The 12,770-nt window shown below is 47.8% G+C and overlaps 1 protein-coding gene across 21 annotated transcripts in view; it reads right to left on the reverse strand.

Moving 5' to 3' along the window:
- EIF4G1 (eukaryotic translation initiation factor 4 gamma 1) overlaps window positions 1-12,770 on the reverse strand; it is a 79,528-nt gene that overhangs the window by 22,025 nt on the left and 44,733 nt on the right. For 20 of the 21 annotated variants that reach the window (XM_079977562.1, XM_079977566.1, XM_079977561.1 and 17 more), the window contains 4 exons: window positions 9,439-9,531; window positions 8,439-8,505; window positions 2,242-3,123; window positions 1,259-1,344 (listed from right to left, as the gene is read on the reverse strand). In XM_079977562.1, the coding sequence (XP_079833688.1) occupies window positions 1,259-1,344; window positions 2,242-3,123; window positions 8,439-8,505; window positions 9,439-9,531 (1,128 nt within the window). Of the gene's footprint in view, window positions 1-1,258; window positions 1,345-2,241; window positions 3,124-8,438; window positions 8,506-9,438; window positions 9,532-10,418; window positions 10,718-12,770 lie in introns of those variants that run through there. The other variant, XM_079977567.1, reaches the window with a different exon arrangement.

A 12,770-nucleotide genomic window follows, 5' to 3' on the forward strand; every position in this document is an offset into this window, starting at 1 on the left:
AAAGGTAGCTGAAGTGTTATACTACATTTTCATGCTGGACTGGTTAGTCGACAATCAATTATTGTTCTGTTCTATTTCAATCTGAGCAAACTCTTTTGAGCCCCAGTGAAGGAATCATTTTACTGTCAATGGCTTATTTGTGGTGCCATAATAGTTTATCACAGCTAAGGAGGTAGTTGTTGTGACAAAATTACAATTACGGTGATTAAGCAAGAAAAGAAGAACAAAGAGAGATTTAAGTAACAACCCAAAAGGGATATATAAATAACAATGGGGGAAGTGGAAACACATTTCCAGTCTTGTATAGATTTCTTCAAATTACTATATTAGGTTGCAGCAAACATGCATGTTGAAGTGATCAACGAATATGAGCACAGCCTATTCCATGTGGAATGTTGATGGATTTCCTTTGGGAGAAACCACTTTTTAGTTGTTTTCAAATGGTGTCATTTTGTATTGACTTTTTTGGGATTTGCACAATGGGTTTAATACTGCTGTGCTTTCTTTTCTCTTCTTTTTGGGGGGATGGGGTAGGGGGGAATAAATCAGTTCAACTTAAACCTCTTCTCCCTGTGTATCTGAAGAAGTGTGCATGCACACGAAAGCTCATACCAAGAACTAACTTAGTTGGTCTTTAAGGTGCTACTGGAAGGAATTTTTTTTATTTTGTTTTGACTATGGCAGACCAACACGGCTACCTATCTGTAACTCTTCTCCCTGATCACTCTGCTCTGCACCCACTGGGTACTGACCAGCAGGGTCTCAAGCCCTCCTTAGCAGCCTTTTGAACAAGCGGTTTTCAAGGTGCTGAAATCTTAAGGCTATGCCAATCTGCGCAATTCATGGTCATGTTGCAGAATCCACCCTTCACTCCTTATTACTTGGTACAGTGGGTCAGAGTGCTAAGCAGGTTTGAGCCCACCTGTGGGCAAGATTCCTGCATTGCAGGGGGCTGAACTAACAATCCTCAGGGGTCCCTTCCAACACTACAATTCTATGATTCCACAACGCCACCTGCCCCAAACCATAGTTCACAATCCACATATTTAAGTATTATCTGTGCAAGACTGATGCTGCTGCTTGCGGAGTTAACAGTTCCCCAGGATTCCATGGGACTGCGGGGGGAAGAATCGTCAAACTATTTTAAACCTGTGGCATATAGTCAGTGATGGGAAGAAGTGGCACCCAGCTAGTTGAGTCTGGGTAACGGATCAGGCTATGTTTCTCAGCTCCTGACTAGACCGTGGGGGCCACCCACCTTGAATGCATCCAGCAGGTCTCCAACAGCTTCCTTCTTGTTTAGGTCCTTCATCTTCCGCTTCTTCTTTGGCACCGATACAGCCACTAGAGAGTTGCAAAGAGGGTTGGGGAGGATGAGCCACACTAGCCAGGGACTCACAGGAGAGCAGCCCCTGCCACAGAGTGACAGTCACCACTGCTCCAAGGTGGCGGCGGGAGGAGGTTAACACAGAACAAGTTCCAATTAATCTTACAAAGCAAATTAAGTGATTTGTTGTGGGATGTTAATGCTTGTGACAAAACACGTTTGCTGTTACCTGCCAGGTAAATGTCCTGGCTTCTTTGCCACATGCAGACATACTATGCTGTTGGTAGGAAAGAATCGTAGAAAAATACGGCTGGGACAAACCAAGGCATCATCAAAGGCAGAAGACTCCAAAGAAGCCAAGGAGAAAATGCTCCAGGAGACTCCAGGTCCTTTAAATGTACTGAAACTACAACCCAGAAGCCTTTGCTGTTTTCCCACCAATGCAATGAACCTAACCAGAGAATGGCATTCTGGAACTGATTGCTGGTGCCCTTTGAAGGCTCCTGAAAAGAACGTGGGTCTTTTCCCAAAGGACACACGGTTCAACAGGGAACATAGAGCAAGCTCACACCCAGTTATCGGGAGCCTAGGGTTTTCTCTTACCATTTCACTGTCATCTAAATGCAGACAAAAATCCATAATCCACCAACCAGACATTTTTTTTTACTACCTAGGGCCACAGACTGACTGACTCAAAATGAATTTCTGGAGAGAAAGAGCTACAGAGAGCTGGCTACTAAACACGGCCCTCTCTCTCTGGGAAAAACCAACGCTGATTCCTTAAGGAAGAAAGCTGCACTGAAGAGCTACAAACAAGCAGTCAAGGCTTGCTGCACACCACTGACCTCCCCATCTCACAGATGGAGATTTGCTTGCATTTCCCCACTGGGCTCCCTCTGAAATGCCGCACTCACCTTGTGTGGCCACCTCTGCGGCCTCCAAGGGCGCAGCTGCTGGCTGGGCGCTCTGCTCTGCGGTCTCGGCCGGCTCCTCACATTCCTCCTCTTCTTCTTCTTCCTCCTCCTCCTCCTCCTCCTCCGGCTCCTCCTCCTCCTCTTCGGCAGGAGGTGTGGCCAGTGGGGCCAGGGGCTCCTCGGCTTTCACCTCCTCGGGCTCGGAGATGGGGCTCATGTCTGACTCAGGCTGATCCTCGGATTCTTCGGCTGCCAGCTTCCCTGGGGTATCCAGACCATGGGACATCACTGCCAGCTCTTCCGGCTGAGCGATGGGGGACTCCACGGCGGAATCTGGCTGGCATGTGGCAGCCTCGGGCACGGGCTCCGGCGTCTCCTCCTCCAGCACCCCGTTAGACTCCACAGCCCCCTCAGATACCTCCTCCAGGGAAGGAGGTGGGGTCGGGGGAGCCCCTGGCGGAGCCGCAGGAAGCGGTTCCTCTGGCTGAGGGGTCTCCTGCTGGACAGTCACTGTCTCCGCCGGCACCGTCTCTTCGGCCACCGGCATTTCTGCAGGAATCGGCTGGGGGGGAGGCTCCAAAATTGGGCTAGCAGCAGCCTCCTCCTGTGACTCTGTGTCCAAGACGGGGGCTTCCTGGGGGAGCACGGGGCCCCCTGGCACTGTAGTGGTGGCGCTAACGGGTTCAAATATATCGGCGGGGACCTCAGGCGGCTCCTCTGTAGTGTCCACTGCAATGGGGCTCCCTGGGCGCACCAGTGGCACGACTGGCAGCACGGACTCGGCCTCTGCTATGAGCGGCGGAGGGGGAGACGGGGAAGCCGATTTGCTCGCCTCCGAGGAAACAGGTTTAGCTACTACTGGGCCAGCCTTGGGACGATCGTCTGCATGCAGAAACAAGAGGAAGAGAAGGCAGCATTTAGCGCTTAGGTGAATGGGGAAAGGAATGTTTCTAACATCTGGTTGTAGAAGATGGGAGGGCAACAGAAACCACAAGACGGGCCTGTAAATAACCACGTGGCTGGTCACACATAAGGAGAAACACTTCCCAGGGGGAACTTTTATCTGCTCACAGCAACTTTTCTGGACCTGTAAAGTTGCTCTTTAAACAAAGAGGCAAATAACCAATTCTGAAGAAAGGAGGATTTCTTTTTTGAAGCGTTCCACACACCATAGGACTGTGGCTGAACCAGGGCCTTGGCTCCAGCAAATTCCTATATACAACTCTATTCAGGCCAGGGGTCTCCAACTTGGCACCCATGAAGGCCTTCACTGGTCCACCCAGGCAGGGCCCCCCGATGCTAAGCCTTCATTTTTCAAAAAAGTACTTCTCTAGCCCTCCTAGAAAGTAAGAAAGCCATGAAGTTAACTCTGTAAGTACCCTTCTAGGTGATCTGTGTGAAATGAGCCAACCTGGCTGTTTCCACCTGTCAATGTTTTTAGCCAATGAGTAAAACCACAGCTGTTATCATTGAGTGAGTTATATGGACACCAGGTGACAAGAATCCCATATGCCCTAAAGAGTGGTTGTTTCCCCCTCCGCTTTAGTGCACTTTTCCTGATTTTCATTTACCGTATTTTTCGCTCCATAGGGCGCACCTAGTTTTTAGAGGAGGAAAATACGAAAAAAAATATTCTGAATAAAATGTTGCACTAAACTATTTAAAGCAGCAAAGCTCCTGTCCGCTTTGCTGCTTTAAATCGAGCCTCAGAGGAGGGTAGGAAGGGGAACCATGGCTTATCTAAGTCCAGTTAATAATGCTGAGCCAGACTTATGGCCATCGAGATTAGCCTGGCCGTCTCAGTGGAAATCTGGGGAGGCTAGGGTGGACTTTCAGTGGTCAAAGTGTGGTTGTGTCTTCCTGCCCGGCATCTATTTCCTGCCGTCTTTCCCCCCTGCACCCCCACCCCCTGCTTCGAGGGAAGGAAGCGGAGCCATGGATCCTCTGCTCGCAACTGCAGTGGATTCCCTCCACTTTGAAGCAGGAAAGTAGGAGAGGAGCTGCTTACACGAGTGTAAGCTGCTCCCCTCCCACTTTGCTGCTTCAAAGGGAACCCAGGAGGAGGGAATCCGCTGCAGCCGCAAGCAGTGGAGGATCCATGGTCGCTTTCCTTCGTGATTGCTTTGAAGCAGGAAAGTAGGAGAGGAGTTGCTTACACAAGTGTAAGCTACTCCCCTCCCACTTTCCTGCTTCAAAGCAATCACAGAGGAGGGAATCCGCTGCAGCCGTCAGCAGCGGAGGATCCATGGTCCCCTTCCTTCCCTCCTCCGTAGTTGCTTTGAAGCAGGAAAGTGGGAGAGGAGCTGCTTACACGAGTGTAAGCTGCTCCCCTCCCACATTGCCGCTTCAAAGGGAGCCCGGGAGGAGGGAATCTGCTGCAGCTTCCCCCACCTCCCGCAGAAGCCGCACGCTCTTTAAAGGGGCTGCACGGTTTCTCCTGGCTTTTCTGGGAGGTGGGGGGATTCCCGCGCAGCCTTTAAAGAGGGTGCCGCTCTTGGGGGCTTTTCCCCGAGGAGGGAGAAGGGACTGATGCGGCCAGTCAGTCCCTTCTCCCTCCTGGGGAAAAGCCCGCAAGAGCGCACGAAGCTTGTGTGCGGCTCTTGGGGGCTTTTCCCGCCTGCCTCCCCCCTGCATTCACTCCATAGGACACACACACATTTTCCCTTGCTATTTAGGAGGGGGAAGTGCGTCCTATGGTGCGAAAAATACGGTATTTTCTAGTCCTAAAACCCCCTGTAGTTTCCCCTTACTTTCCCCCCTGAGCAACCAGGATGCATCTTTCCTGTGGTGGGTTCATCTGAGATCTTATGCTCTGCAAACACAACTACAAATACTATACAGTGGTACCTCGGTTTACAGACGTTTCAGGTTACAGACTCCGCTAACCCAGAAATAGTACCTTGGGTTAAGAACTTTGCTTCAGGATGAGAACAGAAATCATGCAGTGGCAGCATGGCAGCAATGGGAGGCCCCATTAGCTAAAGTGTTACCTCAGGTTAAGAACAGTTTCAGGTTAAGAACGGACCTCCAGAACAAATTAAGTTCTTAACCCAAGGTACCACTGTAGTCCAACAACAGCTGGGGACCCAAGTTTGAGAATCAGTGATCTATATACTGCATTTGTTATGCAACCTGCCCTGGGACGTTTTACAGGTAATAAATGTGCATAATTAATAAAGGTCTTGTATGTGAAGCTGTAAAAAAGCCCGGCTTAGTCACAATTTACAACTGGAAGGAAGCACACTGAAAATGGCAAGATAATTGGATTGCACAACAGCTGCATATTTAGGAAGGTATTTTGGGGCAGGGGGTGGAGTTCTACTGATGACTTGGTCTGAAATATGGAAATCAAGAAAGAAACAAAAGCAAAAGCAACCTCTGGCCTCCTAAAACAGCAAGATGAACCTGGTCCTAAGAATCAAATCTCATACTCAAACCCATCTACTCTTCTGTTGAAAGATTCTGCCTCCCAGTGCCCAGAACAGAGGATATTTAGCATCTGAGGCCATTACCGGGCAAAACTGTGAGCTATTTTTTGAGATCTTGATGGAAGGTGCTAAGTGAGGGATGGGAACTCTCCAACCCTATAGATGTTTTCGGACTACAACGCTCCTCAGCCCCAGTCAGCATGGCCAGGGATGGCGGTGGCTGGGAGTCTAGCAGCACATGAAAGGCCGCAACTTCACCAGTGCTGATATACGATAACCCTCTATCACAGGTTTAGCCAATGTGTAACTACTGGGCGGGATGGGAGTTGTAGTCCAACGACAGTACACACCTGGAGTACCGTGTCCAGTTCTGGGCACCACAGTTCAAGAAGGACACTGACAAACTGGAACGTGTCCAGAGGAGGGCAACCAAAATGGTCAAAGGCCTGGAAACGATGCCTTATGAGGAATGGCTAAGGGAGCTGGGCATGTTTAGCCTGGAGATGAGGAGGTTAAGGGGTGATATGATAGCCATGTTCAAATATATAAAAGGATGTCACATAGAGGAGGGAGAAAGGTTGTTTTCTGCTGCTCCAGAGAAGCGGACACGGAGCTATGGATCCAAACTACAAGAAAGAAGAGTCCACCTAAACATTAGGAAGAACTTCCTGACAGTAAGAGCTGTTCGACAGTGGAATTTGCTGCCAAGGAGTGTGGTGGAGTCTCCTTCTTTGGAGGTCTTTAAGCAGAGGCTTGATAACCAAATGTCAGGAGTGCTCTGATGGTGTTTCCTGCTTGGCAGGGGGTTGGACTCGATGGCTCTTGTGGTCTCTTCCAACTCTATGATTCTATGACATCTGTTGGCCACCACATTGGTTGTTTCAGCCCCAACACACAAAGAACTGTATCATGAAATTCCAGCCTCAAAGATCAACCAACCCACAATGATTAATTGCTTGACCTACTGATTAAGGACAATTAAAGCTTTCAGTTCTGCTAAAAGGTGGACAGTGAGCTTAAGTCCCTGAATATTATTGTTATTGTTGCTGTTGTTATTAATCTTAATTTGTAGCTCTAATATGGGTATCTTCATCCGAAGGAACAGCCTGCAAAATTCCAAACCAGAAGGGTTTTCTGCTAAGTAAGGCAAAATTCTGAATGAACTAATTCAGTGACAGGCTCGAAAGTGTAAAGGACTCTTAGGAACAGAGTACAGTTGTACCTCAGAAGTCTAACAGAATCCGTTCCGGAAGTCCATTCGACTTCCGAAACAGTCGACTTCCAAAGTGCGGCTTCTGATTGGCTGCAGGAAGTTCCTACAGCCAATCGGAAGCCCCGTCAGACATTCAGCCTCCAAAAGAACGTTCAGGAGCCGGAAAGTTTGACTCCCAAGGTGTCCGGGAGCCGAGGTATGGCTGTACAGTACTGGCTTCAATATTGAACTTGCTCAGTGACTGATTTACTCATTTTTGCAATGAACTCATTACCTATGGAGATATCTACATCTGCTGTGAATCCACTTTTGACTTCTGTAATTGCTGACAGGGAAGAAGTGACCCTTGCGTTGCTGCTGGGACTCGAGCTGTCATCAGTCCTTGCCAGCCGGCCCACGTTCAGAGATTATTAGGAACTGCAGCCCAAGAACACCAGGAGGGCAACAGCAAAACACAGACTCTTGCACACAGAGTTAAAAGATTTAATTTGCTAATGGTGCAAATGGGACCACGCGAGAGCATTTGCTCGGTTTAAGGCAGGCCCCTCTGGCTGGCCAAACGAACGGATGATGCTTAGATTTTTCAAAACCTTAAATAATTCCATCACAGAAGCAGAACAAAATTGGCAGAGCCAGGAAGGTTCTCAAAGAACCAGCTGTCAGGCCAACTGCACAGTTATTGTTTCTGAGGCCGTCTGCCAAGATTCAAAGATGTACATTTTAAGCTCCACTTTTCTCAGATGCTGGTCTGAAAACTGAATGCCATTTGGCATCAGTCCAACATGGCATCAAAATTATATACCCAAAGAAAAAGCTGAATTTAGCCACCTGTAGGAAATATGCTAAGGAAGCACTTTTCATGCACCAGGCTATGCTGCATAATAAATGTAGCTCAATGCGGCTGACAAATCTGCCCCGCTTCAAAATTTCATTACAGCCACCTCAGATGAAAATTCCTAATCCTATACAGGTCAGCTCAGACATATACTTTGCTGGGTTTGATGGGGTTACTCTCAAAACAATTATGCAGGAAGATTATTTTTTTTAAGACCAATACAGCTACTGTTCTGGAAAAGCAAGTGAAAATAATTGCTTTCTGACTTTAGTGTGCTATAGATAAGGCAAGGCATAAATGGCAGGTGACTAATTTTGTTCTCAGACAAACTTTACCTACCCTCCAAGCCATCCAAATCAGGAAAAGAGTAAAAAATGAACAAGCAAAACTAACAGATGAAATAGTTCCCCTTTGCCTTATTATAAAGTCACACACAGAGTAAAGCATATTTAAAAGGCAGAAATCAGAAGGAAACAAAACAGGAAGGCATTCTGATGGAGCAAGGCAGCTTCAGGTGGTGCTGGGAGCCACGTTAAATGAGGCTGGACCTCAGGTTGTTTTATCTGGGCTGAAAGCAAACTGAAACCGCCCCCGCCCCCCCGACCACTCATTCTGTCCACCTCACATAAGTGGGACAGAGACACACACAGAGAGAAAGAGAAACCTCAGCATTCCCTTTGTCTGATTTAGCCAAACCCAAACCCTGAATTGGATTTCATACCTGGCCGGACAATAACTGCTACATGTGATGTCTCTCCGTTGGCTTGTGGTTCTGGACCACTTCCAGCCTGTAAGAGAGGGGAGGGGCGACAAAAAGTAGAACAATTTTATTATAGGATTACCTGCCCAAGTCTGCTTCAACTGACTATATTTTAGCTTAAGTTTCAGTTCCAGTGAAAAATGTTAGCTGCAAAGCCTTTCCCGCAAAACCGAGGGGTTGAATTATTAAAGTTTCCATTTCCCCTTCCCAATTATATCTTTCTCAAATATCAGCTCAAAACTGATATGTAGATTTCAACATTTCATCAAATAGATGAAAGACCAACATATATAAAGAGATGGAAATAAATAAATGGCTTGTGCCATTATCACTGTGCCATGACCTTGTTTTCTTCTAAGGAAAGGAGTCTTAAAAAACTGAGTTCAGATATGTCACGTTTTCTTCACGCAATGCAACCCAGTCAACGCAGATAGAACCTCTAACGCAAGACCCAACACCTCTACAAATATAGCTTGTGGAATTCATTTCTGCAATTCCAGGGGACAAAATTATTCCCATCCCTCCTCCAGAAAAGATTTCCAAGGCACTGTGGTTGCATTCATGAGAGAGAATGGTTATGTATGCGATTCAAAATTAGCTTTAAATCGTTTGGTAGTATTGCTTGGAGTTCTCCTTACAATCAAACGGCATATAAACTTCGTTTGTGGAAATACTGGCATGAACCAGCATGTACTGGGAATGGCCAGTAGCTGCTTTCTGTGCTTGCAGCAATTCCCCCCGCTGCCAGCTACCACAATCACAGGAATCACAAAGGCTGTGTGCATACATGTTCACATCCTCTTCCTGCACAAACTTCACTCTGAGGAGGGGGCCAGAACTGCTCACCTGCAGAGGAAATTGGCCGCGTGAACTGGCCCCAGATTTGTTGCTTCTTACATGCCTTCCGAGGGTACAAGGGCAGATGAAGAGGAATAAAGCTAAAGAAGCAGATCAACATTACCTGTGGAGGAGTGGGGGTAGAGGAAGTTCTAGCGCCAGACATTATTTCCTCTGTGATATCCTTGCCACCTTGATTTGGATCTCGTATTCGGATCTGCCAGACAGGAAGAAAAGAGGCACTTGCTGTTAGCACTGTAAGTATAAAGACCGTATATGTTCTGCTTTTGGAGAGAGGGCATTCCACTGTCACTTTCCTTAGGCACTAATGACTGCCTGGTTCCCCACCCTCAAGATAACCCCAGGAGGACATCTACAATTCATTTTGGAGTCGAGTGCATGGTCTGGCCCAGCACACCCAAGCAATGCACACAACTAGGTTAACAACGTAAAATAACTGCTGGATCAAAAAAACCTCGTCTGCCTCGTTCTATTTCCTGTTTCCAACAGGGCCAGCCAACTCACATGCAGGACATGAAGGCAGCAGCCTCCTGCCTTGCAAGATCAGACAGAGCTCAATCGAATTCTGCTTCCAAGATTGGCCAGCGGAAGCTCCTAAGCAGCTGATGACCATCTCCTGTTGTCAGTGTTCGAAACGCCCATTACTCTGGAGGCATTTCGCAACAGAGAATTTCATTAACACGAGCAGTTTCTAAGCTCTGGGCCTAAGATTTCATATTAAAACTGCAGAGTGGAAGGAACAGAGGACCTTTTTCTGCCTCCCCACTTCCAGCTACTCTCTGAAGACTGAAGAGGAGACCCTCTTAAGAATATTAGGGGTGTGAAAATGAACGTAATATTTTAGCTGCAGTTCATTCATTTTCAGCCTTGTATTCTTGTTATAAAAAATCTAGACATTCCGTCGTTGTGCCCATAACTTAGGTTTAAAGCTCCCAAGCTTTAATTTCTCAGTTTCTTTGACCCCAGCGCCTGGTACTCAAGAGATACGTTGCCGCTGAACATCCATTAAGCATTGTTAAATGACACTCGGATGTAAATCTCCACATATTTGTCTAATCTCAGAGATTGTAGCCAGCTTCACACCTTATAGATCCCTGGCCCATCCAAAACCTCACAGGTGCAGGGAACCTCAAAGGCAAAGAGCCAGAAAAGGGTCAGTCCAGCTTCCAGAGGTCTACGCGGAGGCCTAAAGTCACCCTGCAAAAACTCGTGCGTGGCAAGGACCTCAGACTACCCATGTCAGGGGGGCAACTTCGCTAAAGCCAGCTGCCATGCCGTTCAAAGATTGGCGCATATCCCTTCCGACCTCCCGACCACAGGGCTGAGGCCAGGAGGAAGCCGGCTCCTCCTCCTGGCCCTGAGCGCCCAGGGTGGGTGGCTGCTGGAGGGAGCAAAGGGAAGACAGGTCCTTAGCAGCAGCCGATGAGGTCATAAGCAAGCTCTGTTTGGCAGCTCTGGACACAGCAGCTGAGAGAGCAAGGGCAAGGCTTGGGCACCAGCCCTTCTTCCAGAGTGGCCTGAGCTTGCAGCCAAGGCAGAGGCAACCCAGAGCAGCAAAACGAAGCACTGGGGGAGAACACGACATGGGCCCCTCCCCCTCTGCCCTCTTCCCAATGGGACAGCGCCCCCCACCCTCCACACCCCTTTCCCAATAGGACAGTCCATGCATTCTGACGTGACCTGAGTCATGTCACAATGCTCTGAGAAAGGTGCACACTCATTGGCTAGCTCTGCCCTTAGATGCAGCAGCTACGTAATACTCTCAGGTTGCATCCATATACTTCCCTCTTGTGGCTATGAGTATATTCAGTATATATGCAGAAGCACCACAAGCCCATCGGCTCAGTCGGTGTCGAAGCTGTTAAAAATGTGCCATAGTCCACAGCTAGAGAAAATGCTTCAAATTGGGGGGGGGGGGGACCTTCAGTCCTCCAGATGTTGTTTGACTCCAGCTCCCAACATCCCTGACTACTGGCCATGATGATAGGGGCTAATGGGAGTTGATATTCCAACACCTGGAGGCCCAGAGTTTAACCACCTCTGTTCTACATGCATAAGCCTCGCAAGGTCTGCCCTTTGCACCTCAGAAAGCAAGGCTGAGCAGCCACTACCAGATAAAGAAGACAAGAACTCATCCACCTGAGAAGGTAGCCCCTCTAGGAGAAGGAAAACTGGTCTTAAATCTCTGCTGCCTTGCAGGGTATCTTCAGAAGAAGAAAAAGCTACGGAATAAACCCTACACAAATCCAGAGTAGAGTCCCTAAGGCAGCTGAGTAGTGCCTTGTATGCCTCCTTCCTGCAACTAAGCCAGTGCCAAACATATTGCTCTGCTTTCCTTTGGACCAAATCAGCGAGGATAAGGGGGGGGGGGTCTAGTCGCCTGGGCAGCCCAGGGCCTCCATACACACTGCCCACAGTCTGAACCCCAGTGAGGTCACTTTAGAGAGGCTAATGCAATGGCTTGACTTCACTCCCGAAGGCATACTCCATTCTCTCTCAAAACAGACAGATGACAATGACAACAATGGAAACCACAGAGTTTGGTTTACTAATGGTTCAATGCAGTAGGAAGACAGTCACTTAAGACTCCATATGAACCAAAGGTCTGTTAAGGCTCAGGGAAGAGGGGTGGGAAATTAATAGCTCCCATGCAGAAAAATAAAAATACCTTTTCTGTGAGGGAGCCAGAGTGCACCAACTGTTATTTCTAACTACATGTACAAAAGGATGCAACTTTAGGCCAAAATGGGGACATTTGCTGCACACAGTTGTAGTACCATCTCTCCCCCCCCCCTCAATTTCCAAAACCTTCCCCTCCTGTGAGGTCTCCAACCAAAACAAAGCCTGCCTTGATGTACCTACAGCAGCTGGCATTTTTTCCTGTTAACCTTTACCCAGTGTTAGACATTAGCCAGGCGCATTTTGCAACTAGCACCGGTCCAGTCGCAACCACATGGAGATCTCTGGATGCGAGATTGGTGACTGTGACATCATCCATCTGGCTGGCCCCTCCAGCTTTCTTAAGCAGGCAAGCAGAAGGGCTTATTCACTGCCTTTATATCCCACCTTTTCCTCCAAGGAGTACATGGTTCTCCTCCTTCCTCAGTTAATCCCTACAACAACCCTGTGAGCTTCCTGAGTGGGGATTTGATTTCTCACAGGTCCTAGGAAGACACCACACTGGCTTCCTAGAGTTTTTCTGCCATGGGGCAGCTATATCCAATTAAGTAGGTGAATAAATATGGGGCAAGAAAAATGTCCCTTACAAAAGGATCTGAAATATTAACCCTAAAACTTCCAATTTGTTTTATTCTGGTTTTATTTGATGTCTTAGTCAGTTGAAACTGCTTTGAGATTTATTCCCCTTTAAAATATAAAGCATTATATAAATGAAATGAATAATAAAAAATTCCATGAGGGGGAAAATGGCTCCTA

This window comes from Podarcis cretensis (assembly GCF_951804945.1).
Source record: "Podarcis cretensis genome assembly, chromosome: 5".
Classification (NCBI taxonomy): domain Eukaryota; kingdom Metazoa; phylum Chordata; class Lepidosauria; order Squamata; family Lacertidae; genus Podarcis; species Podarcis cretensis.